We start from the raw sequence: 24,096 nt of genomic DNA, 5'->3' as shown, positions 1-24,096 counted from the left end.
GTCCAGACACTGACCCTGGTCCAGACCCTGGTCCAAACACTGACCCTGGTCCAGACACTGACCCTGGTCCAAACACTGACCCTGGTCCAGACCCTGGTCCAGACACTGACCCTGGTCCAGACACTGGTCCAAACACTGACCCTGGTCCAGACCCTGGTTGAGACACTGACCCTGGTCCAGACACTGACCCTGGTCCAAACACTGACCCTGGTCCAGACACTGACCCTGGTCCAGACCCTGGTTGAGACACTGACCCTGGTCCAGACACTGACCCTGGTCCAAACACTGACCCTGGTCCAGACCCTGGTTGAGACACTGACCCTGGTCCAGACACTGACCCTGGTCCAAACACTGACCCTGGTCCAGACACTGACCCTGGTCCAGACCCTGGTTGAGACACTGACCCTGGTCCAGACACTGACCCTGGTCCAAACACTGACCCTGGTCCAGACACTGACCCTGGTCCAGACCCTGGTCCAGACACTGACCCTGGTCCAAACACAGACCATGGTCCAGACCCTGGTCCAGACACTGACCCTGGTCCAGACACTGGTCCAGACCCTGGTCCAGACACTGACCCTGGTCCAGACACTGACTCTGGTCCAGACCCTGGTCCAGACACTGACCCTGGTCCAGACACTGACCCTGGTCCAAACACTGACCCTGGTCCAGACCCTGGTCCAGACACTGACCCTGGTCCAGACACTGGTCCAAACACTGACCCTGGTCCAGACCCTGGTTGAGACACTGACCCTGGTCCAGACCCTTCCCCAGCAGTACCCAGACCAGACCCTGCTGTGTTCTGTCAAACATCATTCCAAACCCTGCGGTGATTGTTATAGTGTGTGTGTGTGTGTGTGTGTGTGTGTGTGTGTGTGTGTGTGTGTGTGTGTGTGTGTGTGTGTGTGTGTGTGTGTGTGTGTGTGTGTGTGTTTAGCCCACCACTGGTTCAGAAGGCTACATCATTAGTCTCCATAACAAGCTGAGCAGAAATATATAATAGGGGGCATGTTAGAACACACACACACACACACACACACACACACACACACACACACTATAACAATCACCGCAGGGTTTGTTATAGCTGCTACTGAACCCCTTTTCGCGAAGACTCCCCTGAAACTGTGTCTAGCATAGCATGGACTGTGGGAGGTGGTGGGATGAGGTGTGTGGTGTGTGAGGGGGGAGGGAGGGGGGTTATTGACCCTATTCTTTTAGTGGATTTAGTTCTTCCCTATTTGGTCCATTAACTAAATGACAATGGTTTTAAAGGAGAATAATCATTGTATTGGAGGAATACTTTGGAGATCTCTCACATAAGACTCACTTTTCCATTTACCCTTGTAAGGATACTTTGATAATCTGGTTATTCAGTAAAAAGGGAAGGGTTGAGTTTATCAGGTAGGTAGACTATACCACTGATACCCCATGCTGTAATACTGTATCTAAACATCTCATAGTACTGTATCTAAACACCTCATAATACTGTATCTAAACATCTCATAGTACTGTATCTAAACACCTCATAATACTGTATCTAAACACCTCATAATACTGTATCTAAACACCTCATAATACTGTATCTAAACACCTCATAATACTGTATCTAAACACCTCATAATACTGTATCTAAACAACTTATAATACTGTATCTAAACACCTCATAATACTGTATCTAAACACCTCATAATACTGTATCTAAACACCTCATAATACTGTATCTAAACAACTCATAATACTGTATCTAAACACCTCATAATACTGTATCTAAACAACTCATAATACTGTATCTAAACACCTCATGGGAAATCAGCTACTATAGATCTATAAAACGTAACTTTACTGGGCCTCACGAGTGGCGCAGCGATCTAAGGCATTGCATCACAGTGCTTGAGGCGTCACTACAGACCCAGGTTCCATCCCGGGTTGTGTCATAACCGGTCGTGACCTGGAGTCCCATAGGGCGGTGCACAATTGGCCTAGCGTCGTCCGGGTTAGGGGAGGGTTTGGCCTTGGGGGGCTTTACTTGGCTCATCGTGCTATAGCGACACCTTGTGGTGGGCTGTCGTCAGTTCAACGGTGTTTCCTCCGACAGTTTGGTGCTGCTGGCTTCCCGGGTTAAGCGGGAGGGTGTTAAGGAGCGCGGTTTGGAGAGTCATATTTTGGAGGATGCATGACTCGACCTTTGCCTCTCCTGAGCCCGTTGGACAGTTGCTGCAATGAGACAAGATTGTAATTAGATCGCAACTGAATATCACAAATTGGGTAGAAAAGGGGGTAAAAAAGAATAAACAAATACATACTTAACAGTACTACAGTAAAAGTATATTACTTTTTCCCTCTGCAATGCAGTGCCCTCCTGCAGTAGTCCACTCTGATCATTCCTCCTCTTAAGTCTCACTGCTTTGATGTTTGATGTGTAAATGGAAATTATGCTGTGGTTGGAAAAGAGAACCAAACCAATGCACCAGAGCCACCCTCCTCTCCTCTCCTCTTGGTCCCAGCTGAGTCCCCTTCAGATTGGGTCTCCAGCCCACAGCTGGCCCTCCACGACCCTGGCCTTGCTGGTTACCATGCCATTAGTATTGAGCAGCAGAACAGTAATGGCAGCAGCTAACAGCGGTAAGCAACATGGAACAGATTCACAGATACAGGCAGAGGTTAGATGTACAGTGGGGTCCATAATTGGCGCACTTGATAAAGATAAGCAAAAAAGACTGTATAAAATAAATAATACAAATAATGATCTATGTTGTATGCTCCAAAAAAAGTGTGAATTTATATACTTTTATACTAATACAATCAGAGAAAGAGAAAAATATATATACAGTACCAGTCAAAAGTTTGGACACACATACTCATTCCAGGGTTATTCTTTATTTTATTTTTTTACTATTTTCTACATCGTAGAAAAATAGTGAAGACATCAAAAGTATGAAATTACACATATGGAATCATGTAGGGTCCAAAAAAGCATTTCTCATGAAGCTGGTTGAGAGAATGCCAAGAGTGTGCAAAGCTGTCATCAACGCAAAGGGTGGCTACTTTCAAGAATCTCAAATGTAAAATATATTTGGATTTGTTGAACTCTTGGTTACTACATGATTCCATATGTGTTATTTCCTAGTTTTGATTTCTTCACTATTATTCTACCCCAAAAAATTGAATGAGTATGTGTGTCCAAACTTTTGACTGGTACTGTGTATATATATTTTTAAGATAATTGGCAGCCCTCCTTTCAGTACTCCAGCTCCCTCCCATTGTGAGGATAATGACACTGAGCCTTTTTCTAAAATGTTTTATTAGATTGGAGAACACATTGGGAGGGATCTGAGACCATTCCTCCATACAGAATCTTTCTTGATATCCTTCATCTGCACTCTTAAAATCCTACCAGAGGTTTCAATGGAGACTGAGATGGTCATTACAAAATGTACATTTTTGTGGTCAGTTTCTTTTGTGGATTTTGATTAGTGCTTTGGGGGTTTTGTGTTGATGGAAGATCCACTTGCGGCCAAGTGTCAGCCTCCTGGCAGAGGCAACCAGGTTTTTGGCTAAAATGTCCCGGTTCTTGGTAAAGTTCATGATGCTGTTGACCTTGTCAAGGACCCCAGGACCAGTGGAAGCAAAATAGCCCCGCAACATGAAAGCTCCACCACCATATCTTACTGTACTTATGAGGTACTTTCCTGCATATGCTTCTGTTTTTCAACGCCAAACCCACCACTGGTGTGCGTGACCAAAGAGCTCTAATTTGATGTCATCTGACCATAGCACAGGCTCCAACCCAGGTGCCAATGTTATTTATCAAACTACAGGCGGTGCTATGGTCAGAGGATGTGAAAATAGAGGCCTTTGTTTCACCAGCTCCCAACACTCTCCCTGTTTCTTCCCCTCTCTCTCTCTCACTCTCTCTCTCTCTCTCTCTGTCGCTGTCTCTCGCTCTCTGTCGCTGTCTCTCTCTCTCTCTTGCTCTATCTCTCTTTCTCTCTCTGTAGCTTTCTCTCTCTTGCTCTCTCTCTCTCTCTCTCACTCTCTCGCTCTTTCTTTCTTTCTCTCTCTCTCTCCCTCCATTGCTTGCCAACAAGCACTATTTGAAGAATCAATATGGAAGTAATTAATCCTGACAAATATAATAACAGGGTGATTAGCTCTCAGTCAATTATCCTGCTCTCTTTCCTTTTTAAGACTCTGCTCTTGTTTCTTGGGTTTGTGTGGTATTCTGCGAGAGTAAGACTTTGCTGGTTGAGGTTTGGGACGAGTCCTCCACCCTCCACCTCCTCCCTTTTCCCGGGATTTATTTGTAGGATTTCTCTCTTTCTCTCTCTATCTCTCTCTCCCTCTATCTTTCAGTCTTTCATGCGGTCATGGTCTCTGGTTCTGTTTGCCATCAGGCTGGGATGCCACCACAAGAAAGTCCCTCATCATGTGACACAAGTGGCACGGTCACATGCTGACAGAGAGGGGAAAGAGGGCAGAGGACATGCTGCAGTGTGTCTCAAATGCCTCGCTATTCACTTATATAGTGCACTTTTGATGGGCCCTGGTCAAAAGTAGTGCACTATATTAGAGAAAAGGTTTCAATTTGGGATGGAGACCTAGTATTAAGTATGTCTCTGGATCTCCCGTTGTATTCCCGGACAACGGCGGGTTGGACTTTTGTTTTGAAGGACGTGTGCATGGAGCTCCCTCCACTCCGCTCCACAGGCCTTTTGAACGCTCCATTCATCTTTATGATGGCCTTACTTTTCTAAGTCCCTGCAGATCTGCTACTTCCCATTTCCACCACAGGAAAATTATGCCTCCAGACCACATCAAGCCCCCGGGCCCAGCCGCTAGGAAAATGCTGCCATATTTCCCATCTCATCCTAGAAGGGTTAGCTAGCCTCTCCGCAGACAGCAGGGATATGACTGCGCCAACAGCAGCAGGAGCAGAGCACAACACTTTTGTCTTACACTGAACAGTTCACTTCCTGTAAAGAATGAGGAGAGAGAAGACATTTCACAAAGGCACACTGGGCTTCTGTCTTTCTTTTTCTGATCCAGTACTTTGTGGAGCAATAACTTTAGTCGTTGTAATCGATCTACACTCGGTGTGTGAGGAGGAGACCCAGTTTGAAGGGCAGACACAGGGCCCATTTTTCATGCAAGTCTCTGCCTCAACATTTCCTGCATAGTGCTGTCTGTCTGTCTGTCTGTCTGTCTGTCTGTCTGTCTGTCTGTCTGTCTGTCTGTCTGTCTGTCTGTCTGTCTGTCTGTCTGTCTGTCTGTCTGTCTGTCTGTCTGTCTGTCTGTCTGTCTGTCTGTCTGTCTGTCTGTCTGTCTGTCTGTCTGTCTGTCTGTCTGAGACAACAGGAGCAGAGTATAAAGCAGACAGGATGTGATTGGTCTGGGATATGAGTGATTCATAAATGCACTGGCCCTCAAACATTCCTGCACCACACACACACACACACACAGTCCATTACTTTACATCGACATGCTCAGCATGACAACCTTGCCATGTATTCATTATTTAACACGCCTTGTCTGTCCTCTGAATGTCAGACTGATGGCTGATATCATCTCTGTTTTCATTTTCTCTGTACTCCCCATACACGGGCCACATCACATCTCAGAGTGTGACACGTCTCCTAATGCTATTACGCTGGATTGCTACTTTTTATGAAGTCATGTTCCTCTTCACTGAGTCTCTAGGTAGATTTATGATGCCTGGCTGATACTGAGCCGCTCCTAGACACTGGCAGAATGAATTGACTGAGGGTGAAGAGAGGAGCCGTTTACAGTTTACAGACAATAGAGTGGCATCATAATTAGTGAAACTCTACACCCCCCAGCTCCCTACTAGGGGTACAGCCTGTCAGGCCGATGATGGATCATGGCTAGGGATGACCGAAGAGTGGCGCCTGCCCTCAGCGCCTTTAATTACAAAACACTTCAACTTGACACTGAAAGGAATTGGTGGCCTCTTCTGGTTTAACATGGAGACAGTTATTTTTTTCTGCAACAACAATGTGTTTCATGAGAGAAACTGAAACTACTGTAAAAATGTATTTGCTTAAATCACTAACCACAACAGGCGCTTATGAGAGACAGGCTTCTTTCTGAGCCAGGCGTCTATTTCCTTAATGCACACAGCTTTTGCTCATTTCCATATTTAATTGTTTTAATTAAGCATTCATTTCCAGCATTTTAATACATTTCTTCCTGCGCTAATGTGTTATCATTTACACACTGTGTCACTTTTGTGTTTTCTATTTCAGTACTTTCCTTGACAGAATTATTATCCTCCTCTTTGACTGTGCGTTTTCGTCAGTTCTTACTTTCGCCACTTGGGGTGTCTTAATTGCCGAAGTTGTTGACTGTTTTTGTGCTTGCCAGTTAGCTAGCAGTTCTCAGCTGTTAGCAGCCAATGGCTAGCAGGTTCTTACTGGCCATCATTTTTTCAAGTCATTACTGAATTATTTAATGTAACAAATCAAGCATTAAACCTCGTAAACAATGAATGGTAATTTATGGTAACCTTGTAAACAATTAATTTAGACCCGGCGTTTATTTGAAACAGGCGTTCATGTCATAGACATTAGAACCAGTAGATAGTAATAGCGCTGACGTCATCCACAAAAACTCCCGATGGTGCATGAAGCCTGAAGTATTTGAATTTTAAATGCGCCATATTGCTGAATGGGGCTGAATCACTGAGGTATAGTAAGAACTAGAGACTGTGTCCAAGATGTCCCCCTGTTGTTTAAAAGGTAATCTACTTACGTTCACATACGCCGATTCATGGCCCATCTATATCCGGGTTGAATCCAGTTTATATGGACCAACATCACAACAAAACATGGAAGACAATGGATGAAAATAACATTTTCATTTCTTTGGCTGTGAGTGATGAAAGAAAATCTCCCTCAGCGACAATTATTTGAATAATTCAATGGATTTTTTTGTGCACAAAGGTGATGACTGAAGTGTCTTGTTAGCAATTTTCTAATTTCATTTCTCTATGTGTCCGTGTATGGAAATTGTCTTTCTGTGCCGTACGTCAGTTAAACTGCAGTACTGAAACTAAACTGTAGGAGCAGTCGAAACCGTGCTTCTAGACCGGCATCAAAAAAATCGGTTAGGATCATGTTGAAGGTGACCGTAACTACCAAAGGATCATGTTGAAGGTGCCCGTAACTACCAAAGGATCATGTTGAAGGTGACCGTAACTACCAAAGGATCATGTTGAAGGTGACCGTAACTACCAAAGGATCATGTTGAAGATGACCGTAACTACCAAAGGATCATGTTGAAGGTGACTGTACTACCAAAGGATCATGTTGAAGGTGCCCGTAACTACCATAGGATCATGTTGAAGGTGCCCGTAACTACCATAGGATCATGTTGAAGGTGACCATAACTACCAAAGGATCATGTTGAAGATGACCGTAACTACCAAAGGATCATGTTGAAGATGACCGTATCTACCAAAGGATCATGATGAAGGTGACCGTAACTACCAAAGGATCATGTTGAAGGTGACCATAACTACCAAAGGATCATGTTGAAGATGCCGTATCTACCAAAGGATCATGTTGAAGGTGACCGTAACTACCAAAGGATCATGTTGAAGGTGACCATAACTACCAAAGGATCATGTTGAAGATGACCGTATCTACCAAAGGATCATGTTGAAGGTGACCGTAACTACCAAAGGATCATGTTGAAGGTGACCATAACTACCAAAGGATCATGTTGAAGATGCTGTATCTACCAAAGGATCATGTTGAAGGTGACCGTAACTACCAAAGGATCATGTTGAAGGTGACCATAACTACCAAAGGATCATGTTGAAGGTGACCGTAACTACCAAAGGATCATGTTGAAGGTGACCATAACTACCAAAGGATCATGGTCGATATAGTAGTTTTCACCCTTCCTAAGAGAGTCGACCTGGTTTTAATGTCTATGAACCTGATGCTAGCCTACTGTTAAACCTTTGCAGCAGAAGGTTCATTTAAAAGCTCAGCATTACCTAGAATATATATATAAATTATACAATTCATTTATCTTGATTCTTTGTTTTTTATATCATTGTAGACTATCTTTATAATTCATGCAACTGCATACTTGTGTCATCATAAAACATAACCTCAGACATATAATGTAGTTTGGAATAAAAAATGTATTCAATTATAATGGCAAACTAAATTGATATTTCAAACATAGTGTAAGCTGAATCCTTCATCTCCACTCTGTCATCCTCTGTCAGCCCCTCCATCTCCACTCTGTCAGCCTCCTTCATCTCCACTCTGTCATCCCCTGTCAGCCCCTCCATCTCCACTCTGTCAGCCTCCTTCATCTCCACTCTGTCATCCCCTGTCAGCCCCTCCATCTCCACTCTGTCTGCCTCCTTCATCTCCACTCTGTCATCCCCTGTCAGCCCCTCCATCTCCGCTCTGTCAGCCTCTGTCAGCCCCTCCATCTCCTCTCAGTCGTCCTCTATTATCCTCTGTTAGCCACATAGACATTGGTCAGCCCCTCCATAGTTTCATCTAAGAAACTATCACCCAAGTGTTGGTCAGAATATATATTTTTCTCTCAATGCCAAACACAATGAACACTTGTTTAATAAATTATCTCCCTCTCTCCCTCTCCCCGGTCCCCCTTTCCAGAATGTTACACAGCCAATGGAGAGGACTACAGAGGCTGCCAGAACCAGACAAGCCTCCTGGGGGGCAAGCCCTGCCTCTTCTGGAACGAAACCTTCCAGCACCCCTACAACACCCTCAAGTACCCCAACGGAGAGGGTGGTCTTGGCAGCCACAACTACTGCAGGTGAGGCCCCCCTCTGGAGCCCAAGCTAAAGCTCATACTGGTGCTCAGAAAAAAACATCTTACCCCAGGATACTACCCAAGATGACAGTGGAGGATGCTGAGGGCAGGACGGCGTATAGTAATGGTTGGAACAGAGCAAATGGAATTGCTTCCATGTGTTTGATGTATTTCCATTCCACCTATTCCGCTCCAGCCATTACCACGAGCCCGTCCTCCTCAATTAAGGTGCCACTGACCTCCCAGAAAAGTAAAAGGAGAAGTTAGATCTCATTCACTGGTGCTGTTAGCTCAGCTTGTTAGCATTTAGCCTCCCTATCAGTATCACTGAACATTGTTCAGACACTTTGTATTTACATGGGCAAGTGTAGTCACAAGTAGTGCTTGACTTGGGCAGGAAGCTCGCCGGAGCTGAGTTTTCTTCTGAGCATAAATGAATTGTATAATTTCTATATATATTCTAGGTAATGCTGAGCTTTTAAATTAACCTTCTGCTACATTTTTCTACTGCTTGAGCTCCTGGACCTCTTATAGAATATTGTGGCGTTCCTAGATCTTGATATAAACAGTACCGCCTTTACCCAAAATGAGTACCGAAAGTCAAGCACTGGTCAGAAGTGCATACAATAGTACCTCAATGTCATCCTAGAGCAGAGAGGAATGGAGCACTTTGGGATTCTTGTTATTGTATTGCCGCGTTCAAAACAACTGGGAACTTTGAAAAATATTTTTGAACGGTCATCCAACTCAGAATTGCAAGTCGTAAACTTGGGCATCTTTCTAGAGGTCTGACTTTCCCGACTTCAAGATCACTGATGTCATGATTTGACCTAGTTTTTTTCTGAGTTACCATTTGTCTTGAAAGCACCATCTGATGATACAAGTAGTGATGTCACTTCTGGTGCATACAGCATAGATACTGTATATGATGTCAATGACTTAGACAGACTTTTCTTAAAATGTGTCCAAGTATTTAGAAGTGAAGGGAGACATGTTTTGGAGTTAGGGGAGAGGTTCTCTTTTGGCTGGTTTGACACAGAACCCTCTCAGGGTGTCTGTGTATGTGTGTGTGTACTGTATGACATTTGTGTATGTGTGTGCATGTACGCGCGTGTCCATGCTTTTGTGTGTGTGTTTCCCCCCTTGCCCCTCTCAGACATTCACGTGTGAATATTTAACAGAGTTTATACAAGCAAAGACCTCCTTATCCCACGGATCTAGGGAATGCCAGGGGACACCACAGTGTCTGGATTAGGATTGGGCGGTATCCAGATTGTCATAGCTTCATACCGACCTTGTGGCCTCCTGGGATATTCCATAAGAACAGCACTGAACACAAGGGGCAGAATTTTGAGCCATAGAGAATGCTAACTAAACGCTAACGAGCACATTGTAAACATTTTATACAGTCTCTGACCTAAACTATTTCTAGGACAGACATCCCAACTCATAAAGTTATACAAGTAACTAAAACATGTTTGTAAACAAACACCATGTGACTGGGGACTACCGGTTAGCTTCATAATAAGGGATTTGATTAACCTCGGCCGGGCGCCTGCTTAGGTGTGTTTCGCACTGGGTGAAAGTTGATTGCATTCGTTTAGGAACCGGGCTGCCTCCCGGGCGTGAACCAGGTGCCCTGTTCAAAGCTAACGGGGAAGTCGGCTCAAAAAAAGGTAATGTAGGACCACGTGGCGTAATGAGTAGGATCTCTTCTCCACTGCCCAAACCTAGCCTGGATAGCGCAACTTCACATGCAAAAGTGATTGTTTTGATTTTTTAAAAAACACTTTATCTGCCTCAGTGAAAACTAGTTTGAAAATTCAAACATATATTTTATGGAAAAGAGAGGTAGTATGTTTCTGGATGATGTACAATGCTGCTTTGTTGACAACATGCCCAAGCGGTGCATATTACTGTTCGATTTGAGAAGGTCGCTCCTCCCTCACCGCTTTTGTCCGTTCACGTCACGGGCCATAGACTGGTGCCACGTGACTCAGCATAACTGAATCTGCCCAGTGAAAAACAGGTGAAATGATGAACGAGATCTTTATCTCCTAACATATTGCACAAGTTGACTGCTGGTATTTACTTAAAAACTAGCTAGAAATATTCAAATTTATATTTTAAAAAATGGAGAATTTTTTTTTTCAACGATATTGAAAGTATTGAAAACCCCTCCTGTGGTTAGTTCCAAATATCCCGTTATATGGTATAGTGCCTTTGGAAAGTATTCAGATCCCTTGATTTTTTTCCACATTTTGTTAGGTTACAACCTTATTCTAAAATTGATTTAATAGTTTTTTTCCTCATCAATCTACGCAATACCCCATAATGACAAAGTAAAAACAGTTTTGTAGAAATGTTTGCTGATTTATTAAACATAAAACACTGAAATATCACATTTACATAAATATTCAGACCTTTAAATCAGTACTTTGTTGAAGCACCTCTGGCAGCAATTACAGCCTTGAGTCTTCTTGGGTATGACGCTACAAGCTTGGCACAACTGTATTTGGGGAGTTTCTCCCATTCTTCTCTGCAGATCCTTTCAAGCTCTGTCAGGTTGGATGGGGAGCGTCGCTGCACAGCTATTTTCAGGTCTCTCAAGAGATGTTTGATTGGGTTCAAGTCCGGGCTCTGGGCCACTCAAGGACATTCAGAGTCTCCTGCCTTGTCTTGTCTGTGTGCTTAGGGTCGTTGTCTTGTTGGAAGGTGAACCTTCGCCCCAGTCTGAGGTCCTGAGCGCTCTGGAGCAGGATTTCATCAAGAATCCTTCTGTACTCTTCTCTGTTCATCTTTCCCTCGATCCTGACTTGTCTCCCAGTCCCAGCCGCTGAAAAACAACACCCCACAACATGATGCTGCCACCACCATGCTTCATCATAGGGATGGTGCCAGGTTTCCTCCAGGCTGGGCGGCCAGCTCTAGGAAGAGATTTGGTGGTTCTAAACTTCTTCCATTTAAGAATGATGGAGGCCACTGTGTTGTTGGGGTCCTTCAATGCTGCAGAAATGTTTTGGTACCCTTTCCCAGATCTGTGCGTTGACACAATTCTGTTTCGCAGCTCTACGGACAATTCTTTCGACGTCATGGCTTGGTTTTTGCTCTGACTTGCACTGTCAACTGTGGGACCTTATATAGACAGATGTGTGCCTTTCCAAATCATGTCCAATCAATTGAATTTACCACAAGTGGGCTCCAATCGATTTGTAGAAACATCTCAAGGATGATCCATGGAAACAAGATGCACCTGAGCTCAATTGCGAGTCTCATAGCAAAGGGTCTGAATAGTTATGTAAATAATGAATATCCGTTTTAATTTTTAATACATTTGCAAACATTTCTAAAAACATGTTTTTGCTTTGTCATTATGGGGTGTAAATTGCTGAAGAAATGTTGTTATTTAATCCATTTTAGAATAAAGCTGTAACATAACAAAATGTGGAAAAAATCAAAGGGTCTGAATACTTTCCGAAAGCAGTGTATATACGATAAACTGCCCAAACCTAGCCTAGATAGTGTAACTCCATCACCATACTTACATACAGCACACATAGGCCTACGACCCCATAGACATTGCTGTCAGCTACACTCACATAACACTGTTCAGGAGCCTTTTGGCCCCAGACATGACTCTCCAGTACCGCTCGCCGTGTGGTAACAGAGTGAACAGTTTATGGCTTGTGTGGCTGGGGTGTTTGACAGATACCAGGCAGTGATGCAGCCTGTCAAGATGTTCTCAATGGTGCAGTTGTAGAACTTATTTGCGGATCTGACGGCCCATGACAAATCTTTTTTCAGCCTCCTGAGGTGCAAGAGGTGTTGTCATGCCTTCTTCATGACTGTGCTGGTGTGTGTGGACCATTTGAATTCCTTAGTGATGTTAGTTTTGTTATTGATGTGGACACCGAGGAAGTTGAAGCTCTTGACCTGCTCCACTACAGCCCCGTCGATGTGGATGGGGCGTGCTCGGCCCTCCATTACCTGTAGTCCACGATCAGCTCCTTTGTCTTGATCACATTGAAGGAGAGGTTGTTGTCCTGGCACCACACTGCCAGGTCTATGACCTCCTCTCTATAGGCTGTCTCATCATTGTTGGTGATCAGAAATACCACCGTCATGTCATCAGAAAACGTAATGTTAATGTGGGAATCGTGCACGGTCACACAGTTGTGTGGTAACAGGGAGTACAGGAGGAGACTAAGCACGCACCCCTGAGGGGCCCCCGTGTTGAGGGTCAGCATGGCGGAAGTGTTGTTGCCTACCCTCACCACCTGGGGGCGGCCCATCAGGAAGTCCAGGATCCAGTTGCAATAGGGAGGTGGTCAGTCCAAGGGTCCTGAGCTTAGTGATGAACTTTGAGGGCACTATGGTGTGAACACTGAGCTGTAGTCAATGAACAGCATTCTCACATACATATTCCTCTTGTCCAGGTGGGAAAGGGCAATGTTGAGTGCAATATAGATAGCATCATCTGTGGATCTGTTGGGGCAGTATGTGAATTAGAGTGGGCTAGGGTGTCTGGGATGATGCAGTTGATGTGAACCATGACCAGCCTTTCAAAGCATTTCATGGCTACAATGCTACGGGGCAATAGTCATTTAGACAGGTTACCTTGGCATTCTTGGGCACAGGGACTATGGTGGTCTGCTTGAAACATGTACTACATGAACAAAAGTATGTGGACATGAACTCGTCAAAAATCTCATTCCAAAATCATGGGCATTAATATGGAGTTGGTCCCCCTTTGCTGCTATAACAGCCTCCACTCTTCTGGGAAGGCTTTCCACTAGATGTTGGAACATTGCTGCGGGGACTTGCTTCCATTCAGCCGCAAGAGCATTAGTGAGGTCAGGACTGATGTTGGGAGATTAGACCTGGCTCGCAGTCGGCATTCCAATGAATCCCAAAGGTGTTCGATAAGGTTGAGTTCAGAGCTCTATGCAGGCCAGTCAAGTTCTTCCACACCGATCTCTTCAAACCATTTCTGTATGCTGAAACAGGAAAGGGCCTTCCCCAAAATGTTGCCACAAAGCCAGAAGCACAGAATTGTCTAGAATGCCATTGTATGCTGTAGCTTTAAGATTTCCCTTCACTGGAACTAAGGGGCCTAGCCTGAACCATGAAAAACAGCCCCAGACCATTATTCTTCCTCCACCAAACTTTACAGTTGGCACTATGGCAATGTTATCCTGGCATCCTCCAAACACAGTCCGTCGGACTGCCAGATGGTGAAGCGTGATTCATCACTCCACAGAAAGCATTTCTACTGTTCCAGAGTCCAATGGCGGTGCGCTTTACACCACTCCAGCCGACGCTTGGCATTGGGCATGGTGATCTTAGGCTTGTGTGTGGCTGCTCGGCCATGGACGCCCATTTCATGAAGCTCCCGACTAACAGTTCTTGTGCTGACGTTGCGTCCTGTCAGTTGCTTCCAGAGGCAGTTTGGAACTTGGTAGTGAGTGTTGCAACTGAGGACAGACAATTTTTACATGCTACTCGCTTCAGCACTCGGCGGTTCCATTATGTGAGCTTGTGTGGCCTACCACTTCGCGGCTGAGCCGTTGTTGCTCTTAGACATTTCCACCTCACAATAACAAATGTCAGTGAAGATACTTACCAGCTGGTCAGCGCATGCTCTGAGTATGCATCCTGGTAATCCGTCTGAGGCTTGTGAATGTTAAGGTATTTAGCTCGTCTAGTAGGCTCGCGTCACTGTGCAGCTCGCGGCTGGGTTTCCCTTTGTATTCCGTGATAGTGGGCAAGCCCTGCCACATCCGACGAGCGTCAGATCCGGCGTCGTAGGATTTGATCTTAGTCCTGTATTTACGTATACGCCTGTTTGATGTCTCGTCTGAGGCCGTAGTGGGATTTCTTATAAGTGTTCGGATTAGTGTCCCTCTCCTTGAAAGCGGCAGCTGCACTCATCTACAACACTCACATAGGCCTACAGCCCACTAGACTCATTGAACCCAGTAGCTAGCATTGAATTTGTACAGTATATTCCTCTTACTGTGTAGTCTTTTATCCATTGTTTTAATCCAGACAGACTTCCAGTAAGTGGCGTAGATATCATAGATATTAAAAATAGTATTTCCCCACCACCACATTAAAGCTCCCTTAAAACATTGCTTAAGACTAAGTCATGGCTATTGATCTTGAGAGACTTCCAGTAAGTAGCTAAGTGCCATAGATATTCAAAATCGATGTAGTATTTCCCCACCACTTAAAATCCCTTTCAAAACATTTCCTAAGTCTAAGTCGTGGCCATTAAGTCATAAAGCAACAATGCTTTGATGTGGCCAAGGACGGATTTGTTTTTTGCAATGCTTGGATTGGGACTCCTATGATTTATGACTGGGATACATAGTCTGCAGCACAAATGGCACCCTCTTCCTTATATGATGCACTGCTTTTGAACAGGGCCCATAGGGGCCCATAGGGGCTCTGTTCAAAAGTAGTGCACTATGAAGGGAATATAGAGTGCCATTTGGGGCACAGCCAGAGAGGATAAGGGAAGGCTTTTACTCCACTGCACATAAAAAATATATTACTCTTGACAAGCAATGTGGAAAGGGACATCTTCATTTGTTGGAGTCTATCGCCTTTACGTGATCCTAGCACAATAAACAGTTCATACTTCAGCCTAATGACAACTCACCACTTCATAAATGTAGTCGTTCAAGGTAAAATGCACATTTCCACAATCAGCTAAATAAATTGTATATTCTAGTCTTCTTTGGGTTAGCTTTAATCAACACCTTATCTCTCTATCTTTCTCCTTTTCTTTCTCTATTTCTCTCTGCCTCTCTCTCTGCCTCTATTTCTCTCTCTGCCTCTCTATTTCTTTCTCTGCCTCTCTATTTCTTTCTCTGCCTCTCTCTCTCTCTCTCTCTCTCTCTGCCTCTCTCTCTCTCTGCCTCTCTGCATCTCTCTCTCTCTTCCTCTCTCAATTCAATTTAAGACCTGTATTGGCATGGGAAACATATATTTACATTGCCAAAGCAAGTGAAATAGATATTAAACAAAAGTGAAATATACAATAAAACAATTTTCAGTTAACATTACACTCACAAATGTTCCAAAAGAATAAAGATGTTCCGATTGTCATATTATGTGCAAATAGTTAAAGTACAAAAGGGAAAATAAATAAAGCCATGCTACTGCTGGCTTGATTCTGAAGCTAAGCAGGGTTGGTCCTGGTTGGTCCCTGGATGGGAGACCAGATGCTGCTGGAAGTGGTGTTGGAGGGCAGTGATTGGGGACATTGTCCTGTGTAGGGTGCTGTCTTTTGAATGGCATGTTTAACAGGTGTCCTGGCTCTCTGTGGTCACTAATGATCCCATGGCATTAATTGTAAGAGTAGGGGTGTTAACCCTGGTGTCCTGGCCTTCATTCCATCATGGCCTCCTAATCATCCCAGCTTACAATTGGCTCATTCATCCCCCCTCCTTTCCCCTGTAACTATTCCCCAGGTTGTTGCTGTAAATGAGAATGTGTTCTCTGTCAACTTACCTGGTACAATAAGGGTTAAATACAAAAATGTACAATTGTGTTTGTTCTTCACTGGTTGCCCTTTTCTTATGGCAACAGGTCACAAATCTTGCTGCTTTAAGGGCACACTGTGCAACTTCACCCAATAGATATGAATTTATCAAAATTAGGTTTGTTTTCTAATTCTTTGTGGGTCTGTGTATTCTGAGGGAAATATGTGTCTCTAATATGGTCATACATTTGGCTGGAGGTTAGGATGTGCAGCTCAGTTTCCACCTCATTTTGTGACAGTGTGCACATAGTCTGTCTTCTCTTGAGAGCCAGGTCTGCCTACGGAGGCCTCTCTGTACATAGTCAAAGCTTTCCTTCATTTTGGGTCAGTTACAGTGGTCAGGTATTCTGCCACTTTGTAGTCTCAGTTTAGGGCCAAATAGCATGCTAGTTTTCTCTGTTTTTTTGTACATTTTTTCCAATGTGTCAAGTAATTATCTTTTGGTTTTCTCATGATTTGGTTGGGTCTAATTGTGTTGCTGTCCTGGGTCTCTGTGGGGTCTGTTTGTGTTTGTGAACAGAGCCCCAGGACCAGCTTGCTTAGGGGACATCTGTAGATGATGGCTTTATTATAGAAGGTTTGGGAGGTCTCTCTCTCTCTCTGTGTCTGCTAGGGACTGGAGAGAATACTTCACACTGTGAGTAGATGAGCGATGCCATTTACGAGAGGCTCAGACACACAGTTACACATTGTTTTGTTATTGCCAGGCTAAGACGAAGGGAATGAGAGAATGGAGGAGTGGGAGAGAGGAGAAAGTAAGGATATATCTGTTTCTCTCTGGAAGTGGCTGGATAGGGCCTCATCTGGAAGTGGCTGGATAGGGCCTCATCTGGAAGTGGCTGGGTAGGGCCTCATCTGGAAGTGGCTGGGTAGGGCCTCATCTGGAAGTGGCTGGATAGGGCCCCATCTGAAAGTGGCTGGATAGGGCCCCATCTGGAAGTGGCTGGATAGGGCCTCATCTGGAAGTGGCTGGATAGGGCCCCATCTGGAAGTGGCTGGATAGGGCCCCATCTGAAAGTGGCTGGATAGGGCCCCATCTGGAAGTGGCTGGATAGGGCCTCATCTGGAAGTGGCTGGATAGGGCCTCATCTGGAAGAGGCTGGATTTGGAGTGGCACTGTGGGGGGCAAGATTCAGACGGAGAGAGAGGGGGAGAGAGAGGGAGAGAATGAGAGGAGGGGTGTGACAGCCCGTCTGATTCCTGAGCCAAGGGAGATTTTATACGAACCAGAACACGGCTGAGGCTGGGCCCAGAGCAAGGCTGAGGCTGGGCCCAGAGCAAGGCTGAGGCTGGGACCAGAGCAAGGCTGAGGCTGGGACCAGTGTGAGGCTGAGACAAGAGCAAGACTGAGGCTGAGTCCAGAGCAAGGCTGAGGCTGAGACCAGAGCAAGGCTGAGTCTGGGCCCAGAGCAAGGCTGAGGCTGGGCCCAGAGCAAGGCTGAGGCTGAGCCCAGAGCAAGGCTGAGGCTGAGCCCAGAGCAAGGCTGAGGCTGACCCCAGAGCAAGGCTGAGGCTGAGACAAGAGCAAGGCTGAGGCTGAGACAAGAGCAAGGCTGAGGCTGAGCCCAGAGCAAGGCTGAGGCTGGGACCAGTGCGTGGCTGAGCCCAGAGCAAGGATGAGGGTGACCCCAGAGCAAGGCTGAGGCTGAGCCCAGAGCAAGGCTGAGGCTGGGACCAGTGCGTGGCTGAGCCCAGAGCAAGGCTGAGGCTGAGCCCAGAGCAAGGCTGAGGCTGAGAACAGAGCAAGGCTGAGGCTGAGCCCAGAGCAAGGCTGAGGCTGGGACCAGAGCAAGGCTGAGGCTGGGCCCAGAGCAAGGCTGAGGCTGGGCCCAGAGCAAGGCTGAGGCTGAGACAAGAGCAAGGCTGAGGCTGAGACAAGAGCAAGGCTGAGGCTGAGCCCAGAGCAAGGCTGAGGCTGGGACCAGTGCGAGGCTGAGCCCAGAGCAAGGCTGAGACCAGAGCAAGGCTGAGGCTGAGCCCAGAGCAAGGCTGAGGCTGACCCCAGAGCAAGGCTGAGGCTGACCCCAGAGCAAGGCTGAGGCTGAGACCAGAGCAAGGCTGAGGCTGAGACCAGAGCAAGGCTGAGGCTGAGCCCAGAGCAAGGCTGAGGCTGAGCCCAGAGTAAGGCTGAGGCTGAGCCCAGAGCAAGGCTGAGGCTGACCCCAGAGCAAGGCTGAGGCTGACCCCAGAGCAAGGCTGAGGCTGAGCCCAGAGCAAGGCTGAGGCTGAGACCAGAGCACAGGTGCAAATCTAGTGCCAGGAATCATTACATGTCACTACTTTAACACAGGCTTCACAGCACAGATCCGATATACTAGATGGGTTAGCGAAGTATTAGCTTGTGTGTGTGTGTGTGTGTGTGTGTGTGTGTGTGTGTGTGTGTGTGTGTGTGTGTGTGTGTGTGTGTGTGTGTGTGTGTGTGTGTGTGTGTGTGTGTGTGTGTGTGTGTGTGTGTGTGTGTGTGTGTGTGTGTGTGTGAGTGAGTGAGTGAGTATCTCAGTGTGAGTGTGTGGGGGAGACTTGGACAAGAGAACAAGGTGGAATGGGGGTCGACTTACGAGGAACGAGAGGGGAATCGTAAACCGTGTTCCTATCCCATTGTTGGCTTTTTCCCATACTAATTTAGTTGAAAGGGGTCTGTGGCTCCATGGCGGTATGCGGAGAACACCCTAAAAGCCCTCACATTTAATCTTTATAGATGACCGTAAAACAGCCCAGTGAAAACAGGGAGAGATGGGGTGTCAAATGAATCCCAGAAAAGGAGAGCAAAGCTGCACTAAAGGTCAGTAGCTCTTACATCTCTCCGGAGAGACTTTACTGACAGAGACCGTGCTCAACGCATTTCAAATACTGACTCTGAGTGTCACACAGAATGCCACAGCATATTGTTACAGCACAGGGCTCGCAGTTTGCAGGTGCAGACATGCGGCACTTTATTGATAACGTACATTTCAATTAAAGCTAATTAAAGGGGAGTTTTCAACATATTGTAGCCTACACACAGCTCCATTTAAATGTCTTTGGGGGGGGGGGTCATTTAGCAGACACTCTTATCCAGAGCAACTTTTATCCGGGTTTGTTTAGTCAGGTTGTCCCATTGGACCTCTTGTTCAAGCGAGACCGTGCCTGAGTTGGTGTTGTGCTGCTCTATTGTCAACAGGTTAGAGGAGGACTAGATCCAATAGTCCATGGTTGTGCCCCAAATGACACCCTAAAATTGTGCGATTTGAGGAACAGCTGTTGTTAAGGTGTGTGATGGTTCAGTGGGAGGTTGGCTGGTTTTACCAGCCGTTTCCTAGCTATTAGTATGCAGGTGTGCAGACCGCGTGTAAGTTCGAGGTGTTCAGTGGTATAGTTGCCTATAGGACCACAGCCTTTCTCTGTGGCATCAGAGTGTGTGGCTAAATGCAGGCAGACCTGGGTTCAGAAATCTTTTAAAAAAAAGAAAAAAAAGATTCAGTCTGCCTAGAGTACAAGTTGGGCGGGGTTTGAACTTTTGTAACTGTTTTATTTGTTCAATTGCAACAGGATAGCTCAAACAAGCACAGATAGAGAATTTAAAATAATTTAAAATAGTGTTTGAACCTTGGTCTGAAGCGCAGGCAAGCTAGCGGCTTGCTAATAGCATAGAAAAGCATGTTATTTCTATCCCATCTCAGTGTCATTCTTTGCTGCAGGTTTTCTCCCCTCTGTGTTGACGATTCAGTGCTTTTTTATGGCTACACCGTGCCAGAGATTTTAAAGTTTATCATACCTTTTATGATTAGGGGCACTTGGAAAATGGTTATTAAAGTAAAGTATGTTGAACAGCGGCCAGCAGGGAACAGCTGTTTTTCTCTGTTCTCAGATGTAAGTGAGCCACACTGCTGAGTAAAACACACACTGTCGAGCAGCTAGCTGAAACACACACTGGCTAGCAGCTAGCTGAAGCACACACTGTCGAGCAGCTAGCTGAAACACACACTGTCGAGCAGCTAGCTGAAACACACACTGTCGAGCAGCTAGCTGAAACACACACTGGCTAGCAGCTAGCTAAAACACACACTGGCTAGCAGCTAGCTAAAACACACACTGGCTAGTAGCTAGCTGAAACACACACTGTCGAGCAGCTAGCTGAAACACACACTGGCTAGCAGCTAGCTGAAACACACTCTGGCTAGCAGCTAGCTAAAACACACACTGGCTAGGTGAAACACACACTGGCTGGCAGGTAGCTGAAACACACACTGTCAAGCAGCTAGCTGAAACATACACTGGCTAGCAACTAGCTGAAACACACACTGGCTAGCAACTAGCTGAAACACACACTGGCTAGCAGCTAGCTGAAACACACACTGGCTGGTAGGTAGCTGAAACACACACTGGTTAGCAGCTAGCTTAAACACACACTTGCTAGCAGCTAGGTGAAACACACACTGGCTAGCAGGTAGCTGAAACACATACTGGCTAGCAGTTAGCTAAAACACCCACCGGCAGGCAGCTAGCTGAAACACACACTGGCTAGCAGCTAGCTAAAACACAGCTAAAACAGAGTAGTTGGAGCATCTCCACTTTCTCTTTACTAACTAGGGCTGGGAATTACCAGGGACCTCACGAATTACGACATGTCTGGCTCCCAAGTGGGTGGGCCTATGCCCTGCCAGACCTACCTACGGCTGCGCCCCTGCCCAGTCATGTGATATCCATAGATGAGAGCCTAATTTATTTATTTCAATTGACTAATTTCCTTATATGAACTGTAACTCAGTAAAATCGTTGAAATTGTTGCATGTTGCGTTTATATTTTTGTTCAGTAATATATTTTACATAACCACAAATATTGTATTTTCAGCTGTTTTAAGCTGGTGTACAAAACTGAAAGTAAAAGACGCAAAAATGAAATGTAAGAACGGGAAGCATAGAAATAGAGCATATAGAACAGATCTACAGCTTCTTAGATTTGCTTTCAATGAGAATGACAGATCTATAACTCACATTTCTATGTGAATTTGGTCAGTGTTTCTTTTATTTTGGCAGTTACCTGTAGTTACTCCTGTAGCTCTTCAAGGGGTTCATATTGAGAGAATGGTACTGATTTCTTCCAGGGGTTCATATTGAGAGAATGGTACAGTACTAGAGTTGAATGGCGGGAACCCGGTTACTGAGATTTACCGCCCAAAACCGCTCCCCTTTCCCGGGATAAATAACTGCGAGAAACCGGTAAATTACAATAAATTATTTATATCAACAGCATGATGTGGAATGGAACTGTTAAATGATATGCAATGACTAAATCTGTCTTCTCTTTGGCCTTCTCTCTGCTCTCTGCATGATCAATCATCAACGCTCATGGTGGGGACAGACAGCCCATCTTGGTATGGAGAGCAGTTCACAATGCATGTTGACCTACAGTATCATCTCATCATGGTCACTTTTTTTCTTGTGACAGGTAGGCCTACATTTCCTGCAGCATAGCCTATGACCGAATGCTCGTCTAATATACACACCCACATCTGACTTTCGGGAGTCACCATATTTTTGTTGTTGTAAATATATATACATATTTTTCATTGCAGTGTTAAAATAGCCTTGACTGACTCGAATATTGTTGCTTTAAGTCAGAGCATGCGCGAGCAGTCACTCTCTCTCCATGAATTCCATTCAAATTGCATCCAAAATACATGTAGATAATCCTGTTCAAAATATCCTAGCCTACCTCAGTATTAGCCTTGTATGTACAGTAGCTAATGAATGATGGGTTATGCATAATACGCTTCTAACTTATTGCCTCTGTCTCTTGCGCAATAAGCAAGTACCTGTATTCCGCTGGCCTCTCTCCTTTAAAAAACGCTCCATAGCTCTTGGATTCCCATGCAGTAAAAGCTAGACTAGACTAGACTTGTTTACTGAATGCTAAATACAGCAGACAACAGAACTCATGGGTAGTTTGAAAGAGCGAACGTGCAATGGTGGTAGACTACAGCAGCTATTTATTCAGACCCATAACCATTCAATCTTCGTGAAGAGAAATGAAAGCCTTCTGCATCTAATTCTAGTCCTATAGTGTTCAAGGATGTCATTAGAATGATGAAGATAAGGACAACGAAATGTATTTCATTCAACTATTGAAAGCGAGGAAGGAATGAAGCAACAATAGAGAGAGAAAGAGGTAGCTAATATTAGGGGAATTATTATGGTATATATGCGTCAGCTTACTAATTATACAAATAGGCCCTATTATAGTTCAAAATTGAAATCAAATTCGCTAATCTATACTTGTAACTTTGTAGGCTGCATGTGCTGCACCAGAGTTGCATGTTCTCTTCTGCTTCTTTATGGTTTGAACGATGTGTGTAATTCCAGTCCATATAATACAGTATAATATAATATAGTACAGTAATACAGTTCACACTCCAAAAGATTATCCTAATTGAGCTAGTTTCATTTATTTACCCAAGAGAGCATATAGCTAGCTACATCTATGAGCTTTTAGGTTTTTCTGTTGTGCGTAATGTGCAGTAGCCTTTATCATATACAGTATGTATTGGATAACAGCACAATCATTTGGGCTTTTTTGGGTTATGGCTCATTAAATGTATTTAATATATGTCTCATCAGGCTCCTGTAGCATCAGGCTTGAATGTTTGATTAAAGCTCTAATCAAATCCAGACATAGGTCTATGTAAATGCTTTATAATGCTTTATAATGCTGTTGAATGACACTTCCGGTTTTGGCGGGAAATACTGGGTTACCTTGGAGAAAAGGGATTTATTCTCTGGATGTATTTGTAAAATACCGGGAAAATATTCAACCCTAAATAGATATGATAAACAAAGTGCTAGATGGTACCCTATTCCCTACATAGTGCACTACTTTTGGCCAGAGCTCTATGGCCCTTGGGCAAAAGTAGTGCACTATGTAGGGAATTGGTAGCCATTTGGGAGATGAGCCCATGGTTAGGAGGAAGAGAGGGATCGTTTTCTCCTAACGGAGAAGACCCTAATGCTAACACTTACTGTAGCTCGATTTCATCCCTAGGTTAAAGTTTCCTCTGTTCCCCACTCAATAACCTGTTTCTGTGCTGTGACAGGAGAGGAAGAGACCCTGGGAAGTGTTTTTGATAGCAGAAGAAAAAAGGAATGGAAACGCCCTTCAGAATTCGCCCCACAATAGTGCTGTAACGGGATAGCTGAGCCCCGGGGGAATATGTCTCAGGCAATTACAGTCAGAGTTGAGAAAAGGACAACAGTAGAGCTTCTAAAAACGAGCATTCCTCCATTGACCTGGGATGTTTTTATGGTTGCCTCATGCACCTCACTAACAAAAATGGTTCCACGGATTGCGATAATATACTCCCAAGTGTGTCTCTTACCTATTCATTATATAATCAACAGTTTATAAACATCTTATAAACCATTTACAAACTCTTTGTAAGTGAAGTATTACCATTAACAAATATGCTTGGTATCACACAGACAGTATGCCAAAAATACACAGAAACCAGCACCTGCTCAAAGCCTCTGTCTAGATGTGTGGGCTCTCCCCTTCCTTCCCACCGCCCATCCAATCCCTTCCCTTCCTCCCCAATCCCTTGGGGAGGCTGCCCATCCAAACCCCTCCCTCCCTTCCTCCCCAATCCCACTGCCCATCCAATCCCATCCCTTCCTCCACCATCCCATCGCCCATCCAATCCCATCCCTTCCTCCCCAATCCTACCTCCCATCCAATCCCATCCCTTCCTCTC

At 45.0% G+C, this 24,096-nt stretch overlaps 1 protein-coding gene across 2 annotated transcripts in view; it reads left to right on the top strand.

Moving 5' to 3' along the window:
- The window catches only part of LOC106592780 (kremen protein 1), a 125,627-nt gene that overhangs the window by 29,581 nt on the left and 71,950 nt on the right, over nt 1-24,096 (top strand). For both annotated transcript variants that reach the window (XM_045695274.1, XM_045695275.1), the window contains exon 2: nt 8,664-8,826. In XM_045695274.1, the coding sequence (XP_045551230.1) occupies nt 8,664-8,826 (163 nt within the window). The remainder of the gene's footprint in view (nt 1-8,663; nt 8,827-24,096) is intronic.

Source organism: Salmo salar, chromosome ssa15, assembly GCF_905237065.1.
Source record: "Salmo salar chromosome ssa15, Ssal_v3.1, whole genome shotgun sequence".
Lineage (NCBI taxonomy): Eukaryota > Metazoa > Chordata > Actinopteri > Salmoniformes > Salmonidae > Salmo > Salmo salar.
Note: the sequence above shows the minus strand (reverse complement) of the source record. Positions and strands in the feature narration are given on the sequence as shown.